At 43.8% G+C, this 22,180-nt stretch overlaps 1 protein-coding gene across 1 annotated transcript in view; it reads right to left on the reverse strand.

The window, feature by feature from the left end:
• The window catches only part of LOC145357271 (myosin-IIIb), a 148,178-nt gene that overhangs the window by 24,281 nt on the left and 101,717 nt on the right, over positions 1-22,180 (reverse strand). Inside the window, exons 16-20 of the mRNA XM_080210522.1 lie at positions 15,213-15,259; positions 9,725-9,784; positions 7,284-7,403; positions 1,269-1,354; positions 511-558 (exon numbers count right to left, since the gene is read on the reverse strand). Coding sequence (XP_080066648.1) covers positions 511-558; positions 1,269-1,354; positions 7,284-7,403; positions 9,725-9,784; positions 15,213-15,259 — 361 coding nt within the window. The remainder of the gene's footprint in view (positions 1-510; positions 559-1,268; positions 1,355-7,283; positions 7,404-9,724; positions 9,785-15,212; positions 15,260-22,180) is intronic.

A 22,180-nucleotide genomic window follows, 5' to 3' on the forward strand; every position in this document is an offset into this window, starting at 1 on the left:
AATCAATCTCAATATAGAGATGGACTTGCATAATTTCTCAGAAGAAACAGCCTATAGCACTTCACATATGCTTAAGTGCTTTGAAGTCACTGTTAATGCATAGAAACGCAACAATTCACAAAACTAGATCCGACAAACAACGAGAAAAAGTAATGAGTCTGTTTGAAGATGGAGTAAATGCCACAGTAATGTCCTGTCCTCATGCTAAGTCCACATCTGTCTGTTCAGGTAGCTACGCTATTAAATATTTTATTTGAAGAATGGTACCTTCATAATTGCAGCATTTCCTCAGCACTGCAAATATTATGTGTGCACCATTCCAACAGTGGAACCAAGGAGATACAACTTGTTGACTCAGGTCACTGAGCCTTGTTGACACTTAACAACACTTTAAAATTAGGAGATTGAAATTCTGACCATGAAACACTTTTTTAAATTAATTTTCTCCCCATCTTCATGCAATTCAAAATTTTACACTTTCATTTCAAGTGTATTATGTTTTCATATTACCTTTCTTTAGTAAAGGAGATATTGGGTGTTATAAGGAGTATTCCATATCTGTAAGAAAAACATTACGAATCAGCACTACACTTCAAACTACATGCATTAAGTTTTCTCATACCTCACTTAGACGCCTGATTTCAATATAAAACTTTCAAGTTTAAAAAGTTACAACTACTCTTAGAAAGCAAGATCTTGCCCATGATAACAGCTTTTGGAAATCACAGAAAGTGCTGCACCCTCACCACTCCACTGCACTCTCAAAATTATTCTCAATTTCCACAATTTTTTAAAAAATTAATTCATGGGATTTGAGTGCAGCTGGCTAGGCCAGCATTTGTTGTCTATTCCCAATTGCCCTTGAATCGGGTGGCTTGTTCAATCATTTCAGAGGGCATTTTAAGGGTCAACCACATTGCTGTGGATCTGGACCAGATCTAGTTAAGGATGGCAGATCTCCTTCCTTAGAAGGACATTAGTGAATCAAATGCGTTTTTTTTAAAAAAACAACAATGTTTTAATAGTCATTACTAAACTTTAAATTCCAAATTTTTATTGAATTCAAATTTCACCATCAACCATGAACCTGGGTCCCCAGAGTATTATCCTGGGCCTCTGGATTACCAGTCCATTGACAATACCACTACATCACTGCCTCTCTGCTTCTCTCCTGGCTGGCAAAACCTTCTCCTTTCTATGCCTTTGGTCATTTCTTCTAAGCTTTCTGTTGTGAAGATAGTTGCCACATTAAATGGAAGCTGTTGTACCTTTCTGCAAATTCCTCAAAGAATGGTCTCCATGAGTATCCATCTTTACGAATCCGGATAGTTTCCAACAATCCATTGTATCGTAGCTGAAACAAATCGGAACCAATGCAGTACATGAGATATAAAAAAAACTATCAATGGCAAAGAATTACCACATTAAAAGAACACTTTCTGATTTACCACACTGCCAGTTTTTTCATTGATCAAACTGAAATGTGTGGCAATAGAACATGTGGAAAGTAGTCTGTAAGAATAAGCAATTTGCATGCTTGCCTTTAACTACTAGACCAAATTTATCTCCAATGGATCATTTCACAATATTCTAAAATAATGTGAGAAATTAAAGCTTAGATTTACACAGAAAATTGCATAACATAACTTTAATTTTATGACTGTTAGTGGAAATATGATTTTTCTTGGATTATCTCCAAATTTCACGATTATGCAAATGGTCAGCAATTCTTAATAACTAATGACATCAAATTTCCCCTGCTATATGACCAACTCTAAGATGTGAAATTGGAAACCAATTGCCACGTGACATTCAGCTTCGAGCTTGTTCTGCCATTCAACAATATCACAGAATCCTGACAGTGCAGAAGGAGGCCATTCATAAGAAATAAGAGCAGGAATAGGCCATCTAGCCCTTCGAGCCTGCCCCGCCATTCAACAAGATCATGGCTGATCTGAAATGGATCAGTTCCACTTGCCCGCTTTCCCCCCATAACCCTTAATTCCCTTGTCTATCAGAAACCCATCTACCCGTGACTTAAATATATTTAGCGAGGTAGCCTCCACCACTTCAATGGGTAGAGAATTCCAGAGACTCACCACCTTTTGAGTGAAGAAGTTCCTCCTCAACTCTGATCTAAACTGCACCCCCCCCCCTCTTTATTTTGAGGTTGTGCCCTCTAGTTCTGTTCAGCCCATTGCATCTGCGCCAACCATAATCCCACCCAGGCCCTGCTCCCATAAGACCACATATTTACCCTGCTAATCCCCTGACACTCAGAGGCAATTTAGCACAGCCAATCAAACTAACTGACATCTTTGGACTGGAAACCGGAGCACCCACACAGACACAGGGAAAACATGCAAACTTCAAAGACAGTGACCCGAGGCCGGAATTGAACTCAGGTCCCTGGCGCTGTGAGGCAACAGTGCTATTATGCCACCATACCGTCCATGATTGATTTGCACTGTTACTCCATTTGCCCAACATTGTTCCATATCCCTTGATACCATTCATTTACGAAAATTATATTTTGTTCCTGTTCTGTCATTTTAATTGCAAGACTGTTAAATATGTTTTGATCTGGAACACAATCCACATTTGCTAAATTTACTGCTGCATCCAGTACAACTGCACCCTCCCCCACCCAGCACCCAACCCATATAGCAATATTTAACATTAGTGGGATCTGACAGCTTTACTCAACAAGTTGCTTTGATATAGCACCTGGAACATAGGAAATAAAATGTTTTACCATCTCGATTAGCATTGAGCTACTCATGGAGATGTTGGCCCGGACATTTGTGTATGAGAGGAAGACATAAAATGGACCTTTTTGAGGCTCCCAAAATTTGCTCCCAACTTATTTCTCACCGAGAGGTGAGGGAGTTTGCAAATGTGGTTTGTGATCCACAATGAAGTGTGGAAGGAGAAACTCGCCGGAGTTTCAAAAGATGAGGAGGGATCTGATCGAGGTATATAAAAGTTTAAAAGGAATTGATAAAGTAAACGTAGACCAAATGTTTCCTTTCATGGGGCAACCTAGAAGAAGAGGTTACAGGTATAGGCTTTAGAGGCCGTAGATTTAAAACTGAGATGAGGAGGAACTACTTGCAGAGGGTAGTGAATTTGTGGAACTTGCAAGTGCCATAGTGCGGTGGAGTCTGAATCAGCAAATGGTTTCAAGAAGGAGATGGACATAATTCTAATGGAAAATGGGAGGTGGGGGGAACATGAGGAACAAGCGGGGAGGTGGATTTGAGATCAGGAGATCAACTGTGATCTGATTGAATGGCGGAGCAGGCTTGAATTGGCCTACTTCTGTCCCAAATTCTTATGTTACTACGTAAGGAGAGGGAGTCTATTTTTTTGCACCCACCCACTCCGATCCACAAAAAGGTCAGGTGAAAATGGTCGGAAAAGTAGAGGAAACTTGTGTTTGCAGATAAAAGAAATCTCAATTTCGTTTTCCCCGAGCTGAATCCTGCTTCCAGTGGGAGACATAAACCCAGCCCTCCAAGAACAGGTGACCAAAATGTTGATCAAAGACATGGGTGTGAAGGAACATTTTAACAGAGGAAAAAAGGAAGAGATAGACTTAAGCACGGAATTCATGAGGTTGAGGCCCAAACACATAAAGCTACATCCCTGACTGGTAGAGTGATTAAGATCAGGAATGCACAGGACGCCAAAACTGGAGGAATGCAGAGATCATGGAGAATGTCAGACTGCAGGAGGTTACAGAAATAGCAAGGGCTAAGCCATGGAAACATCTGAGAACAAGAGTTATTTTAAGACGGAGCAATTGCCAGGATTCTGATGACACAATCGCCAAGCCTCACTGCTGTTAAAAATGAACATTTATCAACAACGCAAGTTAACAGTAGGTAGTAACTTTGACACCACTGCTTTAAACGTCTTCAGTGGTATGTGGATGATAATGACCTCGCAGCACTGACACCATTATTTGGAAGACAGCAAACCAAATATTTCACTTCCCGTGACATCTTCAATTGCTAAGACAAAGGTGGTAAATCTTTGCTCCATCAGGCAAAAGAAAAAGATTTTAAACTCAGAATTCTGTTTGCAGCATTTCAATGATGTTCTGGCGAACTTAATATCTGAATTAAAGTGGACTCCTCCAGCATTTAGTTTAGATGAGCGTGCGGCATGGCAGCACAGCGGTGAGCACTGCTGCCTCACACTGCTAGGGACCCAGCTTCAATTCTGGCCTTGGGTCACTGTCTATGCAGAGTTTACACATTCTGTCACGTCTGCTTCAGTTTCCTCCCATAGTCCAAAGATGTGTCGGTTAGGTGGATGAGCCATGGTAAACGTGTCGGGTTATGGGGGAGAGGGGACCTGGGTGAGATGCTCTGAGAGTCGGTGCAGGCCTGTTGAGCCAAATGGCCTCTTTCTGCACTGTAGAGACTCTATGATTCTATTTCAAGTTATTGCCCTAAAAATTCAACATGGCTATCTAAAACAAAATGTTTTTTTTAAAGTAACAGAGCTGGGGCCTCAGCTATTTACCATTTATATAGATGATCTGGAGGAGGGAACCGAGTGTAGGGTGTCGAAATTTGCTGATGACACCAAGATTGGGGGAAAGGCAAATTGTGCGGACCCCTGGGGCACCCCACTAGTCACCAACCGCCAATCCGAATAGCACCCATTGACCCCCACTCTCTGCCTCCTATTTGACAACCAATCCTCTATCCACGCTAACACCCTACCCCCAACTTCATGTCCCCTGACCTTCTGCAATAACCTCTTGTGAGGTACCTTGTCAAACGCCTTCTGAAAATCCAGAAAGACCACATCCACCGGCTCTCCTCTATCCACTGCCCTAGACACATCCTCATAGAACTCCAGTAAATTTGTCAGACACGACTTCCCTTTAATGAAACCGTGTTGCGTCCGCCCTATCAAGCAATTCCCTTCAAGATGCCTCGCAATTTCCTCCTTAATGACGGATTCTAACATTTTACCTACCACAGACGTTAAACTAACCGGCCTATAATTCCCCGCCTTTTGCCTGGCACCCTTCTTAAACAACGGCGTAACATTAGCCGTTTTCCAATCTTCCGGCACTTCCCCGGAATCCAGCGACGTCTGGAAAATAACCACCAAGGCATCCACTATCACCTCCGCCATTTCTTTCAGAACCCTCGGATGCATTCCATCCGGTCCTGGGGATTTGTCCACAATCAGCCCCTCCAGTCTGTCGAGCACCACCTCTCTAGTAACAGTAATGTCATTAAGACCCTCCATTCCTACCACCTTTCCATCGCTAACACCCGGCAAATTATTCACGTCCTCCTCCGTGAAGACAGAAACAAAAAAGTTATTCAAGACCTTAGCCATATCCCCATCTCCTATCACTAGCTCCCCTTTCTCATTCTCTAAAGGACCAACGTTCACCCTAGCCAGCCTCTTCCTTTTTATATATTTATAAAAACTCTTGCTAGCCTTTTTTATATTAAGTGCTAGCCCAGCCTCATAGCTTCTCCTACCCTCCTTTATCAACTTCTTTGTCAATCTTTGTTGACATTTAAACCTTTCCCAATCCTCTTCTCGCCCACTACTCTCAGCTACTCTAAATTCCTCCGCTTTTAATTTAACACTTTCCTTCACCTCCTTCGTTATCCACGGCTTATTACCTCTCTTCCTACTGTCCTTTTTAACCATCGGAATAAATTTCTGCTGAGCACCAAGAAAGATCTCCTTAAAGATCCTCCACTGCTCCTCAGCAGACCTACCTTCCAACGCACTCCCCCAGTCCACATTCGCCAATTCTTCTCTCATCCTACCATACTCCCCTCTATTCAAACAAAGGACGCGTGTCCGGGAACCCACTTTCTCCTCCTCCATCTGCACCAGAAACTCCACCATACAATGATCACTCTCTCCAAGAGGATCCTTCACCGCAAGGTCCCTAATTCTACCCGCCTCATTACATAGCACCAGATCCAAGATAGCTCGCTCCCTCGTCGGCTCCAACACACACTGTTCAAGGAAATTATCCCGGCAGCATTCCAAGAACTCCTCCTCAAGCCCACCTCGTCCAACATGGGTCGACCAATCAATATGCAGATTGAAATCTCCCATAACTACTGCCGTCCCATTCCTGCACGCCGCACTTATTTGCGTGTTAACAGCCCGCCCCACCTCCAGATCATTATTCGGGGTGGAGGAGGGAACCGAGTGTAGGGTGTCGAAATTTGCTGATGACACCAAGATTGGGGGAAAGGCAAATTGTGCGGAGGGTGTGGAGAGTCTGCAGAAGGATCTAGATAGGCTGGGCGAATGGGCCAGGAAATGGCAAATGGAATTTAATGTTGGCAAGTGTGAGGTGGTCCACTTTGGTAGGAAGAATGGTAGGAAGGACTATTACTTACGTGGCGAAAAACTGCAGCAGGCGACGGTGCAGAGGGACCTCGGGGTCCTTGTGCATGAGTCGCAAAAACCCAGCTTGCAGGTGCAGCAGGTGGTCAGGAAGGCGAACGGGATGCTGGCCTTCATAGCGAGGGGGATTGAATATAAAAGTAGGGAGGTCTTGCTGCAGCTGTATAGGGCATTGGTGAGGCCGCAGCTGGAGTACTGTGTGCAGTTTTGGGCGCCGCACCTGCGCAAGGATATTTTGGCCCTGGAGGGAGTGCAGAGGAGGTTTACTAGGCTGATACCGGAGTTGAGGGGATTGAGCTATGAGGAGAGGCTGAATAAACTAGGCTTGTACTCGTTAGAGTTTAGAAGAATGAGGGGAGATCTCATTGAGACGTATAAGATGATGAATGGGATGGATAGGATAGAGGTGGAGAGACTCTTCCCGCTCAAAAAAGACAGTAGGACTAGGGGGCACAGCCTCAAGATAAAGGGGAGGCGGTTTAGAACGGAGTTGAGGAGGAACTTCTTCACTCAAAGGGTGGTGAATCTCTGGAATTCTCTGCCCGTTGAAGTGGTGGAGGCTGCCTCGCTAAATATTTTTAAGAAGCGGGTTGATGGGTTCTTGATAAGAGAGGGGATTAAGGGTTATGGGGAGAGGGCGGGAAAGTGGAACTGAGCCACAACAGATCAGCCATGATCTTATTGAATGGCGGGGCAGGCTCGAAGGGCTAGATGGCCTACTCCTGCTCCTATTTCTTATGTTCTTAATAGTCATGGTACCCGTATGCTGCAATCAGTTCTGGCATAATTTATCCCAGCTATCCATTCCCACCACCATGGGTGAATTAATCTTAACTCTCAATTTACAACCATTAATAAGAGGTGGCACAACTCACCTGATCCATGAAAATCTTGCTGTCCAGCTGATTGGGCAATTTATTAATGTTTGGTTTGACACAGCGAATGAAATGAGGGTTTGCTGCAAACATCTTCTCCATCAACACTGCTAAAGAATGCTTTAAAATAAAACAAAATGGACCAAATTGTCCATGTTAGTCTGCAGTTCAAAACAATGCTGGTTTAAATACCCCGTTTGCTTTCTTACCCACAATATATCTGATTGTTACTGCTCAGCACACTGAAGCAGGTTTTATGAAAAGGAGAAGACATTTTAGCTGTTCCTGAGCATTTGCTGCAAAGTTAATAAATTGATCTAAAATTCAAAACATGATGAGGAGGTACAAAAGTTTAGCAAGACCACTCATGTTACTAACTGACCGACCTCCTTTCCCATCGCTATTCAATGATTGATGCTAATATTTGTCTACCTTCAGAGTCCTATCCAATCTGACAAATACTCAAATGTAATGCAATGGCTTAACCAATTTAAAGGTCACCGTGACATTACAGGAGGCTCAGAAGACTGTGGAAATTGAGTCCAAGTGGTTTGACTGGTTTCTAGATAGAATTGTAAAATTATAGAATCCCTACAGTGCAGAAGGGCACTCAGCTAATTAAACCTGCACTGACAACAATCCTACCCAGGCCCTATTCCTGTAACCCCACGTATTTACTCTGCTAAACCCTTTGATACTAAAGGGCAAATTATCATGGCCTATCAACTCAACCCACACAACTTTGGAGTGGAGCTCTTTTGCCAAGAGCAGAGTGAATAATTAGTACACATGCACAAATGTGTCATCAGCAAACATGGAAAATACTACATTTGGTTCTCTCACCCATATCTTTATGTTGTCAATAACTGGGGCCCAAATACTGACTCCTGCGAGACCCCTCTGAAAAAGATCCATTTATTCCTACTTTGTTTCCTTTCTGCTAACCAATTCTCTATCCATGCCAATATATTTCCCCAATCCCACAAACTTTCACTCCGCACATTAACAGCTTATGAGAGACTTTATCAAAAAGCTTTCTGGAAATCCAAATACATTACATTCACTGGTTCACCCTTATCTATTCGGCTAGTTACATCCTCAAAACACATCAGGAGGTTTGTCAAATGTGATTTCCTTTTCATTAACTAATAATTCTGCAAATCTATCTCTAATAAATATCAAATTTCTCCCCTTTTACAACTTTGTTGGAATTGTAAGGATCATAGATAGTCTGTGTCCAAATTATAATAATGGCAGAAAATTTAAAGTGATTGGGAATAGAATCAAAAACGTGCAAAGAAAAGTCTTTTTTTAAACACCGGAGAGTGGTTAGGATCTCGATTGTATTACCATGTGTGTAATGGAGGCAGTGTCAATTGTAGTGTTGAAAAAAGAACTGGACGAGTAACTGGAGAGGGAAGTGTGGGGGATGGAAGTAGCTGAATTGATCTTGCAGAGAGCTTCATGTGTTCTGGGCAGGTTGAATGGTCTCGTTCTAAGCTGTAACCACTTGCAATTCTAAAGTATCACATTAGAAGGCGTTTGAGCATTTAAAAATTGGCCTCTCTGAAATGCTTACTGACCACAATTACTGATTAGCCACACCAAAGGCCAACCACTTTGCATTGCACATTTCAGTTAAAACGTAATGGAGGCTTCAGACAGTCACGTTTTTCTCACATTCAATGGAAAATCTCACTTTTCAAAAAGACCAGTAAACAAAGGTTTTCTTTATTGCACTTCAAAATTCCATTCCCAGCTACATCTTTGATGAGTTGGGCTGTGATGTGTACACCGTGGAAATGGACCTTTTTTTTAAAAAAATTCACTTGCGGAGCACAAGCATTGCTGGCTGGCCAGCATTTACTGCCCAAGGGTAGTCGAGAGTCAACCACGTTGCTGAGACTCTGGAGTCACATGTAGGTCAGATCAGCTAAGAATGACAGATTTCCTTCCCTAAAGGGCATTAGTGAACCAGGTGGGTTTTTCCCGACAATGGTTTCATGGTCATCAGTAGATTCTTAATTCCAGATTTAAAATTTAAAAAAAAATTTTTTTTTATTGAATTCAAATTCCACCAGCTGCCATGATGGGATCTGAACCTGGGTCCCCAGAACATTAGCCGAGGTTCAGGATTAATAGTCTTGCGATAACACTACTAGGCCACTGCCTTCCCATGCACGATAATTGGAAACTGCAATTACCTTTAGAACGATATAATCAATAGTCTGGGATTTCTTCCAGCTTTAGAGGGATATATATTGACAGGAAGGAGTTTGTACTAAAGAATAACACCCTGCAAAGCTGGCCTGACATTTCCTGTGGACCATTGTGCAATAAATCAGTATCTTGATCTGCTTCCTTTTGCTGGTTAAGGGTTCAAAAAGATCTATAAAACTCACTTTTGGTAACCAATAAATAACTTGAACATTGATACATACTCTAAACTGTGCTCCAACAGACTGCTTCCTGGTGCTGTTAAAGTTGTCTTCTGCTCTCTGCTAAAGAAACAAAACAAATGCAACTATAAATATTAGGCCAAAATCAGAACTTTTTTAATTTCCAAATCAAAAATTTCTTGTTAATTACAATGATTGAATTGAACAAAACAGGAAAAACAAACAACATTCCAGATTTAATATTACTTGAGAGCACAGCTGCTAAAGGAGGGAAATGCAGAAAACGTTAGCTTGTGCTTTAACAATGAAAATTAAACCTCAAAGAGATTTCCTGTTCGATACCACAATGTGCCCAACAGCACAAATTGTGAATTCTGCATTTTCAAGGGCTGGGATTCACTGCTCCTATGTTCATGGTGGGCTTGTTTGGTGGCACCAGTGGAAAATATCACAATGGATGCCCTTTTCCTGGTGGCATTAATACTGGATTCGTATGCCCCCTCCTCACTGTCCAACATCAGGATCATTACAATAAATTGGAATCTCATAGCACCCATACACTGGAATCACCCCCCACACCAAATTTAAATCTCACGGCTAAGAGCTTTCAGAATAGCTTGAATCACAACTGTCATTTGTGGACATGCACCTGGGGATGAATTTCAAAAACTCGCCATCCCCTGCCTGAAGAAAATCTTCCTCATTTCAGTCCTAAATAATCTTTTATTCTGACTCTATCCTGATTCGAAACCTCCCCAACTTGGGTAAGTATCATTCCTGCATCGACCCTGTCAAGCCCCGTAAAAATTCTATACACTTCAATCAGGTCAGTTCTCATTCTTCTAAACTCTAGCGAATACAAGTCAAGTTTATTTATTAGACACAAGTAGGCTTACATTAACACAGCAATGAAGTTACTGTGAAAATCCCCTAGTCGCCACACTCCTGCATCAGTTTGTGTACGATGAGGGTGAATTCAGCATGGCCAATCCACCTGACCAGCTCATTTTTTGGATTGTGGGAGGAAAACAGAGCACTCAGAAGAAACTCACACAGATATGGGGAGATCCCCACAAACTCCACACAGACAGTGACCCAAGCCGGAAATCGAACCTGGGTCACTGGCACTGAGGCAGCAGTGCGAACCACTGTGCCTCCATGCCATCCCCAGGTTCAGTCTCCCAGTCTGTCCTCATAGGGCAATGCTGTCATCATTGGGTTCAGCCTGGTGCATCGTCATTGCGTTCTCTTTACAGTCAGTTAATCCTTCCTTAGGCAAGGAGACAAAAACTATACTCAAAGCGTGGTCTCACCAAGGTGTGATACAACTGCAATTAGACATCCTTACTCCTGTACTCAAATCCCCTTGCAATAAAAGCTTACATACCATTTTGCCTTCTTAATTGTTTGTTCACCTGCATATTAGCACTCAGTAATTTCTGAACAGGGAACCATAGGTCCCTTTGGCATCCACACTTCCCAATCTCTCCCTATTTAAGAAGTTTTCCTATCAAAGTGGAAAGCTGCACATTTTTCTACAGTATATTCCATCTGCCATATTCTTGCCCACTCATCTAGTTTGTCTAAATCTCCTTGAAGGCTCTTTGCATCCTCCACGCAACTCACATTCTCACCAAAGACTGTGTGAAAGCCTAGCTTGCCACCTTACAGGCTCTAACTGCTGCAATCATAACTGTAGAGATCAGTGTTCAAAGCAGCTTGCAGATTCTCTCAGTTCAGCAATCTTTCCTCCTAGGATTGTTGAAGTTCCAGCCCAGAGGAATACTAACCAGTGGCCCCATGTAATATAAACCTGCTGCTCTCTCTCAGGCCTGCTGTGATGGTACTGTGCCTTTAAGAAATGCATTTTAATCATGTTTCTCTTCAGGCTGTTTGAGCAGTCCCTAGGATTTTGTCAGAGCCGGCATTCTGTTTTGGTGTTGCAATAGCATAATGGCTAGAATGGTGGTTTTAATCTGAACTAGTGCCGTTCTGCTGTTTCCCCCTGGGATTTTGCAGAATGGGGCTTCATTGGGGTGATTGGCAGATATGGTCACGTGATGGGGAAGCTGGTCTTTTCGTGGAATACTCAAGCTCAGAAGCTGCTTGAAGCAGAGAGAGACAGCAGTGTTTCTCCCCCTCCCTGCAGTTGGAGATTCTGTTGTCTGGGTGGCTGCTTTTGGAAGCTGCTGACGACTAGGTTTACCGCTTTGAAGTTTTGCTGTTTGAGGGTTATATCCAATTCTGAAAAGTGCTGGCTTGTCCATAGGTATTACAAAGCTCAAAATCCAGTATCACGTGAGCTAACCAAGTCTGAACAAGGGTGTATGTCTGTGGAATGTTGCTTTAACTTGGAACAACAGAGATGGCTAGCTGTTAGGAGTTATACTATGTCATGTTTAAGACATGTAATTGGTAAAAGTTAGGCTAGTTCTTTCTGTTATATTCAAACTATGTTCTTAAATAAACATTGTTTTAGAAAAGCTTCCTAGTGGGTCCCTTGAATCATACCTGGAGCGAAACACCTTATGCTCACCAATGCTAAAAACAAATGTAAAACTTAGGGTGTAGGCTAATTTCACAAAACACTTGGGAGTCTCTGACCTGAGTCTTAACACTACAGTACTGTGTTCCTAAGTACTCTTACTGTTGCCTTTCAGCCAGCCAGCCCTGACAGCTGCCGCAGTCTGCACCTGAGTTCTCAAAGCCCAAAGCCACTCATGGTTGTCCTGTGGGGCTACCTGCAGTCTCCCCAGTGACAGAAAGCAGCTTTCCACCAGTCATGTTGCAGTACTGGCATAGCATTGCTTTGCGATTCTGATCCACGTCTCATTTACACACAGGGAAAGTACGTGCAGTCGCTGGTGCCCCACACATTAAACATTGTTAAGGTAGGAAAGGTTTGATCCCAGTCTAGGAAAGTGATATCAAATACAACCGATCTCAGCATCAGGAGGAACAGCTCTAGATTTACAGGTTAAACAAACTGCCTTTTACTGCAGGCAGCATTGTCCATCCATCCTGGAACTTCAGGTTAAATTTCAAATGAATCCCTGCGATTCTGTGTAAATTACTTTAATGTTATGCCTTTCACAGTAACTTCATTGCAGTGTTTATGTAATCTTATTTGTGACACTGATAAATAAAGTTCAAACTTTATTTGACAAATTAAGTGGCATGGGCAGTATAGTGACACAGTGGTTACCACTACTGCCTCAGTGTCAGGATCCCAGGTTCGATTCCTGGTTTGGGTCCCTGTCTGTGAGGAGTTTGCACGTTCTCCCCATGTCTGTGTTGGTTTCCGCCTGGTGATCTGGTTTCCTCCCATAGTCCAAACAACATGCTGGTTAGATGCACTGACCCGAACAGGCGCCGGAGTGTGGCATCTAGGGGATTTTCACAGTAACTTCATTGCAGTGTGAATGCAAGTCGCTGAATAAACTAGGCTTGTACTCGTTAGAGTTTAAAAGAATGAGGGGAGATCTCATTGAGACGTATAAGATGATGAATGGGATGGATAGGATAGAGGTGGAGAGACTCTTCCCGCTCAGAAAGGACAGTAGGACTAGGGGGCACAGCCTCAAGATAAAGGGGGGCGCGGTTTAGAACAGAGTTGAGGAGGAACTTCTTCACTCAAAGGGTGGTGAATCTCTGGAATTCTCTGCCCGTTGAAGTGGTGGAGGCTACCTCGCTAAATATTTTTAAGATGCGGGTTGATGGGTTTTTGATAAGAGAGGGGATTAAGGGTTATGGGGAGAGGGCGGGAATGTGGAACTGAGCCACGACAGATCAGCCATGATCTTATTGAATGGCGAGGCAGGCTCGAAGGGCCAGATGGCCTACTCCTATTTCTTATGTTATGCTCTTGTGACTAATAAATAAACTTTAAAAAAAACACTCCAGAAAGGCTGAGGGTCATGGGTGGAAGAGGGAACTCACAATGTTAAAATGGCGGCGTGGGCTCGTTGGGCCGAAGGGCCTGTTGTTCTTTGTTTATTGGGCTTGCTTACTGGGAGTGGCACTGCTGGTGTTAGCTACGCCTCAGGAATTGTTCATAGCTCATTGAAAATGGAGTCGCAGGTGAAGGCGGCATTTTGCACGCTTGGTTTCATTGGTCAGAACAGTGATGACAGGAATTGCGGCATCTTGTTGAAGTTGTACAAGGCATTGGTAAGATCACACTTGGAATACTGTGTACAGTCTGGTCATCCTATTATAGAATGGATATTATTAAACTAGAAAGACTCAGGGGCAGCACAGTGGTTAGCACTGCTGCCTCAGTGCCAGGGACCCGGGTTCGATTCCCGGCTTGGGCCAATGTCTGTGTGGAGTTTGCACATTTTCCCCATGTCTGCATGGGCTTCCTCCGAGTGCTCCAGTTTCCTCCCACAGTCTGAAAGATTTGCTGGATAGGTGCATTGGCCATGCTAAATTCTCTCAGTGTACCCGAACAGGCGCTGGTGTGGTGACTCAGTGATTTTCACAGTCAGTAACTTCATTGCAGTGTTAGTGTAAGCCTTATTTGTGACACTAATAAATAAACTCTAAAACATTAAACTGCAGCAGTTCAATGAAGGCAGCTCACCACCACCTTCCCAAAGGCAATTTGGGATGGGCAATAAATATTGGTCTACCCAGCAACACCTAACAAGGACTAAAATTTCAGGATTTTGGATGTAGGACAATTTAGAGTCATAGAATCATAGAGGTTTACAGCATGGAAACAGGCCCTTTGGCCCTACTTGTCCATGCTGCCTTTTTTTTTAAATGACTAAGCTAGTTCCAATTTCCCACATTTCTAACCAATGAAATCAACTATGCTAAATGCCTTCTTCACCACCCTGTCCATCTGTGACTCCACTTTCAGTGAACTGCAAACATGTACCTGTAGATCTTTGTTCTATAACTCTCTTCAATGTCCTATTAATTGAGTAAATCCTGCCCTGATTTGATTTACCAAAATGCATCACCTCGCATATATATATAAAAAAATTAAACTCCATCTGCCATATGTCAGATCACTGGCCCAATTGATCAAGATCCCATTGATGTCCGAGATAACTTTCTTCATTGTCCACTATGCCATCAACTTTGGTATCATCTGCAAATGTATAACCATGCCTCCTAATACTCACCCAAATCATTTATATTAATGACAAATAACAGTGGACCCACCACCAATCACTGAGGCACGTCGCTGGTCACAGGCCTCCAGTTTGAAAAACAACCCTCTACAACCACCCTCTGGCTTCTGTCATCAAGTCAATTTCGTATCCATTTGGCTACCTCAATCCGAATCCCAAGGGATTTAACCTTATGCAACAACATACCATCCAGTACCTTGTCAAAGGCCTGCAATTTATTGTAATTATTTCAAACTTTCAAAATGCATCGCAGTTTTAAATAGAATTCCAAACTGAATGAAATCAAACCAAAAACATTAGGTCTTATTCTTGATTGGTAGAGTATCAAGCTTGCTGTAAAATCATTAACAGTATTGTTATTCAATAAAATTCTAAGAGTAACTTACTCTTGGTCGTTGCTGAGCCATTAATGTTCCAGTCCTTGAAACTGTAGCTAAAATTAAACAATGGAAAATTACATACAAGTATATATACATGTACAAAAATATGCCATTCAATTTATTTCCCAGGATATTCCACTTCCTGAGTTGATTTATTATTGTCACAGTGAAAAGTATTGTTCCTTGCACGCTATACAGACAAAGCATACTATTCATAAAGAACTAAAGGACAGAGTGCAGGATGTAGTAAATAAAAGCAAATTACTGCGGATGTTGGAATCTGAAACTTAATGAGAAAATGCTGGAAAACCTCAGCAGGTCTGTCAGCATCTATAAAGAGAGAAAAGAGCTGACATTGAGTCCAGGACTCGAAATGTCAGCTCTTTTCTCTCCTTACAGATGCTGCCAAACCTGCTCAGGTTTTCCAGCATTTTCTCTGAGTGCAGAATGTGGTGTTACTGTCATAGCTATGGTGTAGAGAAAGATTAACTTAATGCAGGATAGGTCCAAAGGTCTGATGGCAGCAGGGAAGAAACTGTTCTTGAGTCGGTTGGTACATGACCCCAGATTTTTGAATCTTTTTCCCGAAGGAAGAAGGTGAAGGAAAGAATGTCCGGGGTGTGTGGAGTCCTTAATTATGCTGGCTGCTTTGCCGAGGCAGCGGGAAGTGTAGACAAAGTCAACGGATGGGAGGCTGGTTTGCGTGAGGGATTGGGCTTTGTTCATGGCATTTTGTAGTTTCCTGCGGTTTTGGGCAGAGCAGGGGCCATACCAAGCTGTGATACAACCAGAAAGAATGCTTTCTATGGTGCATCTGGAAAAGTTGATGAGAGTCGTAGCTGACTTGTCTTCTGAGAAAGTAGAGCATTAGTGGGCTTTCTTAACTAAAGTGTCAGCATGAGGGCTCCAGGACAGTTTGACTCATCTTTTTCTCTTCCGTCCCAAATTTTTATGCTCCCTGATCTAACAGGCCATGTCTCCCCTATAACTGGCACATTCTGAAATCTCTATTACAACAGCTGTGACAAAGATCGGCGCACACACTGCATCTCACACAGAGGGTGGTGGATGCCTGGAACTTGCTGCCAGGGGAGGTAATGGAAGCAGATACGATAGTGAGTTTTACGGGGCGTCTGAACAAATACATGAATAGGATGGCAATAGAGGGACATGGTCCCCAGAAGGGTTGGGGGTTTTAGTTCAGTCGGGCAGCATAGTCGGCGTAGGCTTGGAGGACTGAAGGGCCTGCTCCTGTGCTATAATTGTCTTTGTTCTTTGTAGCTCAGGAGGTTGGGGATGCAAGATCTCCTAGGTGCTCGATGGCTGACGTGGACATGATGGGCCAAAGGGTCTGTTTCTGTGCTGTCAAACTCGGCAGCTCTATCTTGCCCAACCTTCTGACTCAATTTGGATGAGGTCTGGACAGTTGGCTCGTCCCTGGGGCCTAGAATTGAGAACAGCTGTGTGTCTGATGCAAGGAGCCCATGTTTCCTTTTTAACAGCATTAGCATCTGTCAACCAGGTAAGTTAAAGATCCATGACAGGTCAGGAAGAAGGTACGTATATAAAGTAAGTGGGTAGGGAGAGGGGCCTCGAGGGAAAGGTTGGTCTTGGCAGCTGGGATATCATTTTGGGCCTGGTTGTTTGAGGGATGGGATATTGTGTGTGTGTGTGGGGAGGTGGTGGGGGTGGGGAGAAAAGAGGCTAGTTTGGATCAATGTTTGGTTTTATTCATTTGTGGAACATAAGCATCGGTGGCTGGCTGGTATTTACTGCCCATCCCGAGCTGCCCAAAAACAGTTAAGAGTCAACCACATTGTTGTGGCTCTGGGCAAACCAGTTAAGGACATTAGTAGTTACCTAGAGGTTAGAAGAGATTTCAATTCTAACTTTTTTCTGGGAACTATTGATATTATTCAGTACGAAGTGCCCAAAGTTTACAATTTAAAAATCACATTTTTGGATAATTCTGAGTCCAAGGGAAGTTTGCAATCAGTGCAAACCCTGTGAACTTCCATGGTGGGGGATTCTCCAGTGCATCTTTGAGGTACCCATTCCATACCCCTCCCCTCTGCCCCCCACCTCAGTTTCCAAATATGCTGACGTTACAGCCAATTAATTTTAAAGATCTCCATCAGTTGCCTCCTGCACCCTTTTTTTTTTAAAATGGAGACTGGAGCTCCAGCCTGTTCAACTAGTCCTGGACAAGTAAATCCCATTTCAATTCTGGTATCATCCTTGTGAATCTTTTTTGCAACTTCCTTACTGCCTCTTTACTTCTTACAATTTGGAGATCAGAACCATACTCAGTTTGGGTCTGCTATTGAGCACAGCAAGCCAGGTGAACCATGAAGACATGGGGTCAAACCAAAACTTGGTCAACTTTAATGTGACGTCTCTAATTTTCACATTCCACTAGAAACCCCAGCACTTTGTTTTTCTTAAATATAGCCTTCATAACTGATGTTGTTAATTCCAATTTGCACATCTGTATCTCCAGACCCCTTTGCTATTCTACTCAAACTCCAATAGCTGCGCAGTATGTGGCCTCCTCATTCTTCCAGTTCTTTTCAGTTCCTGTGGAGCTGAGTCGAGAGGCAGCGATTTTTGGGCGTGCGAGGAGGCAAAAATAAGGTATATTTTTCTGTTTATTCCGTTTAACTTTTTATTTTTAGTGTTAAGTCGCGAGTTTCGGCGGTTTTTTTTTAAATTAGTTAGAAACCGGAAGTCGTCACTAGGACGCTTACCGGTAGTTGTAGTTTTTTTTTTCTCGTGCCCCTAACACTATAAATTAGTGCAGAGAGGATTCCCGATTCTCTACACTGGTAGAGAATCCCACCCTTCCACCTCCTCTAACCTAATCATAAGTGTGAGGGAAGTTTTTTTTTAATATTTTTACTTTTCTGCTGGTAATTGATTCAGGGATGGCAGTTCAGGCTGTAAGCTGCATCTCCTGTGGGATGTATGTAGTGAGGGACTCCCACAGTGTTTCAGGTGATTTTACTTGTGGGAAGTGTGTTAGATTGCAGTTTCTGGAGGAGCGTGTAAAGGAGCTGGAAGGGGAATTAGAGGAGCTCCGTATAATTCGGGAAGTGGAGGCGGACATAGAAAGGAGTTATAAGGAGATAGTCACTCCTAGGAATAAGTCTTGGGTCACTGCCAGGAAGAGGGGCAAAAAGCAGTTGGGGGGACAATCCCCTGGGGCTGTTCCCCTCCAAAATAGGTTCTCGGTCCTGGAGGCTACAGTTGAGGAGAAATCAACTGGGGATAGCCAAAGGGAGCAGGTCTCTGGGGGTGAGCCTATTGGCAAGCCTCAGGTGGTTAGGGGTAAGAGATTGGGCCTCGTGATTGGGGACTCCACAGTTATGGGGACGGATAGGAGAGTTGGAGGTAAGGGTAGGGACTCTGGGCTGGTGTGTTGCCTACCAGGGGCTGGGGTCCAGGATGTTTCGGACAGAGTATTCAGGACTCTTAGGGGAGAGGGAGATCAACCCCAAGTTATAGTTCATGTGGGGACACATGACATAGGGAGATTAAGGGAAGGGGATATTAAGCAAAGATTTATGGAGTTGGGGTGGAAACTCAAGGCGAAGTCAGAAAGAGTAGTTATATCTGGACTCTTGCCTGTGCCACGGGATAGTTTAGAGAGGAATAGGGAGAGGGAAAGTTTGAACTCGTGGCTGAGGGGATGGTGCAGGAGGGAGGGGTTCAGGTACTTGAGCAATTGGGGCTCATTCTGGGGAAGGTGGGACCTCTATAAGAGGGATGGTCTACACCTGAACCAGAGGGGAATCAATATCCTGGGGGGTAAATTTGCAAAAGCGATGCAGGAAGGTTTAAACTGATTCGGAGGGGGGGAGGGATAGTGAGGAAAGGGGGTGAAAGTGAGGGGGGCATAGTTGGGGAATGCAGGGCACGGCATAGTGGGGGTGGGGCGGAGCAGGGTTTGAAATGCGTGTACTTTAATGCGAGGAGTATTCGCAATAAAGTGGATGAACTTGCAGCGTGGATCAGTACCTGGGACTTTGATGTTGTGGCCATTTCTGAGACATGGATAGAGCAGGGTCAGGAATGGATGTTGCAGGTTCCGGGGTACAAATGCTTTAGTCGGAGTAGAGAAGAAGGTAGAAGGGGGGGTGGGGTAGCATTGCTAGTCAAGGACTGTATCACAGTGTCGGAGAGAAAGTTTGATGAGGACTTGTCAGTTGAGGTAGTATGGGCGGAGATTAGAAATAGGAGAGGAGAGGTCACCCTGTTGGGAGTCTTTTATAGACCTCCTAAAAGTTCTAGAGAGGTTGAGGAAAGGATTGCGGAGACAATCCTGGTTAGGAGTGAAAGTAATAGGGTAATTGTTATGGGGGACTTTAACTTTACGAATATTGATTGGAGTTGCTATAGTTCTAGCTCGCTAGAGGGGTCAGTGTTTGTACAAAGCGTGCAGGAAGGTTTTTTGTCTCAGTATGTAGACAGGCCAACTAGAGGTGAGGCTATATTGGATTTGGTGCTGGGAAATGAGCCAGACCAGGTGCTAGACTTGGAAGTTGGTGTGCATTTTGGTGATAGTGACCACAATTCGGTTACGTTCACCTTAGTGATGGGAAGAGATAGGCATGAACCTCGGGTCAGCAATTTTAGCTGGGGTAAGGGCGATTATGAGGCTATCAGGAGTGAATTAGGACGCATGGATTGGATTAGGGGATTACAGGGACTGGGAACGTCTGAAATGTGGAGTTTTTTCAAGGAGCAGCTACTGCGAGTCCTTGATAGGTATGTCCCTGTCAGGCATGGTGGATTTGGTAGATCTAGGGAACCGTGGTGCACTAAAAGAGTTGAGTCGATGGTTAAAAAGAAAAAGGAGGCTTATGTTCGGATGAGATTGGAGGGCTCAGATAGTGCACTAGAAAGCTTTAGATTGGCTAGGAGGGAGTTGAAGAGTGAGTTGAGAAGGGCTAAAAGAGGACATGAGAAGACTTTGGCTGATAGGATTAAGGAGAATCCTAAGGCGTTCTATAAGTATGTCAAGAACAGAAGGTTGGTCAGGGCAAGATTAGGGCCAGTTACAGACAGCAGGGGGAAGTTGTGTGTGGAACCGGAGGAGATTGGAGAAGTATTGAACCAATATTTCTCTTCGGTGTTCACGCAGGGGGACATGAATATAGCTGAGGAGGACATTGGGTTGCAGGGGTGTAAAATAGACAGTATTACGGTTGATAAAGAGGATGTGCTGGAAATTCTTGAGGGGCTGAAAATAGATAAGTCCCCTGGTCCGGATGGGATCTACCCTAGGATTCTCTGGGAGGCTAGAGAGGTGATTGCAGAGCCTCTGGCTCAGATCTTCAGGTCGTCATTGGTCTCTGGTGTAGTCCCGGAGGATTGGAGGATAGCGAATGTTGTCCCATTGTTTAAGAAGGGGAACAGAGACTTTGCCGGGAATTATAGACCGGTGAGTCTTACTTCTGTTGTGGGCAAGGTTTTAGAAAAAATTATTAGGGATAGGATTTATAGTTATTTGGAGTGTAATGAATTGATTAGAAATAGTCAGCATGGTTTTGTAGCAGGTAGGTCGTGCCTTACTAACCTTATTGAGTTTTTTGAGAAGGTGACCAAAGAGGTGGATAGGGGTAAGGCAGTTGACGTGGTATACATGGATTTTAGTAAGGCGTTCGATAAGGTTCACCATGGTAGGCTTCTGCAGAAAATGCAGATGTATGGGATTGTGGGTAATCTAGGAAGTTGGATCAGGAATTGGCTATCAGATAGGAGACAGAGGGTGGTGGTGGATGGTAAATATTCATCATGGAGTGCAGTTACGAGTGGTGTGCCTCAGGGATCTGTTTTGGGGCCACTGTTGTTTGTAATTTTTATTAATGATCTGGATGAGGGTATAGTTGGGTGGATTAGTAAATTTGCTGATGACACCAAAGTTGGAGGTGTGGTAGATTGTGAGGAAGGGTGTCATAGTCTGCAGGGAGACTTAGATAGGTTGCAGAGCTGGGCCGAGAGGTGGCGGATGGAATTTAATGCGGAGAAGTGTGAGGTAATTCACTTTGGTAGGAGCAACAGATGTGTCGAGTATAGGGCTAACGGGAGGACTTTGAATAGTGTGGATGAACAGAGGGATCTAGGTGTGTGTGTACATAGATCCCTGAAAGTTGGGAATCAAGTAGATAAGGTTGTCAAGAAGGCGTACGGTGTCTTGGCGTTTATTGGTAGGGGGATTGAATTTAGGAGTCGCAGTGTAATGTTGCAACTGTACACTACTCTAGTGCGGCTGCACTTGGAGTACTGTGTGCAGTTCTGGTCCCCGCATTACAAGAAGGATGTGGAGGCGTTGGAGAGGGTGCAGAGGAGGTTTACTAGGATGTTGCCTGGTATGGTGGGGAGGTCCTATGAGGAGAGACTGAGGGATCTAGGGTTGTTTTCGTTGGAAAGAAGGCGGCTAAGAGGGGATCTTATTGAAACATATAAGATGATTAGAGGTTTAGATAGGGTGGATAGTGATAGCCTTTTTCCTCGGATGGAGAAAGCTAGCACGAGGGGGCATGGCTTTAAATTAAGGGGGGGTAGCTACAGGACGGATGTCAGGGGTAGGTTCTTTACCCAGCGGGTGGTGAGGGATTGGAATGCCCTGCCTGCTGCAGTTGTAAATGCGTCTAGTTTGGGGGCGTTTAAGAGATCTCTGGATAGGTTTATGGACGAAAAGGGATTGGTATAGGCTAGTGGGTCATTGTTTTTGTAACTGGTCGGCGCAACATCGTGGGCCGAAGGGCCTGTTCTGCGCTGTAATGTTCTATGTTCTATGTTCTATGTTAAAATGCACCACCTCACTCTTAGCTATATTGAAATTCATGTCCCAATCACACGGCGATTTGGCAAGTTCACTAATGTCTCCCTGTCTTTTTTCTTTTTTTATCAACTGGTCCTTCCAGTTTGACATCATCCACAAATCTTGAGATGGTCCTTCTGACTCAAGA

Source organism: Carcharhinus amblyrhynchos, chromosome 1 (genome assembly GCF_965287045.1).
Source record: "Carcharhinus amblyrhynchos chromosome 1, sCarAmb.v2.hapA, whole genome shotgun sequence".
Taxonomy (NCBI): domain Eukaryota; kingdom Metazoa; phylum Chordata; class Chondrichthyes; order Carcharhiniformes; family Carcharhinidae; genus Carcharhinus; species Carcharhinus amblyrhynchos.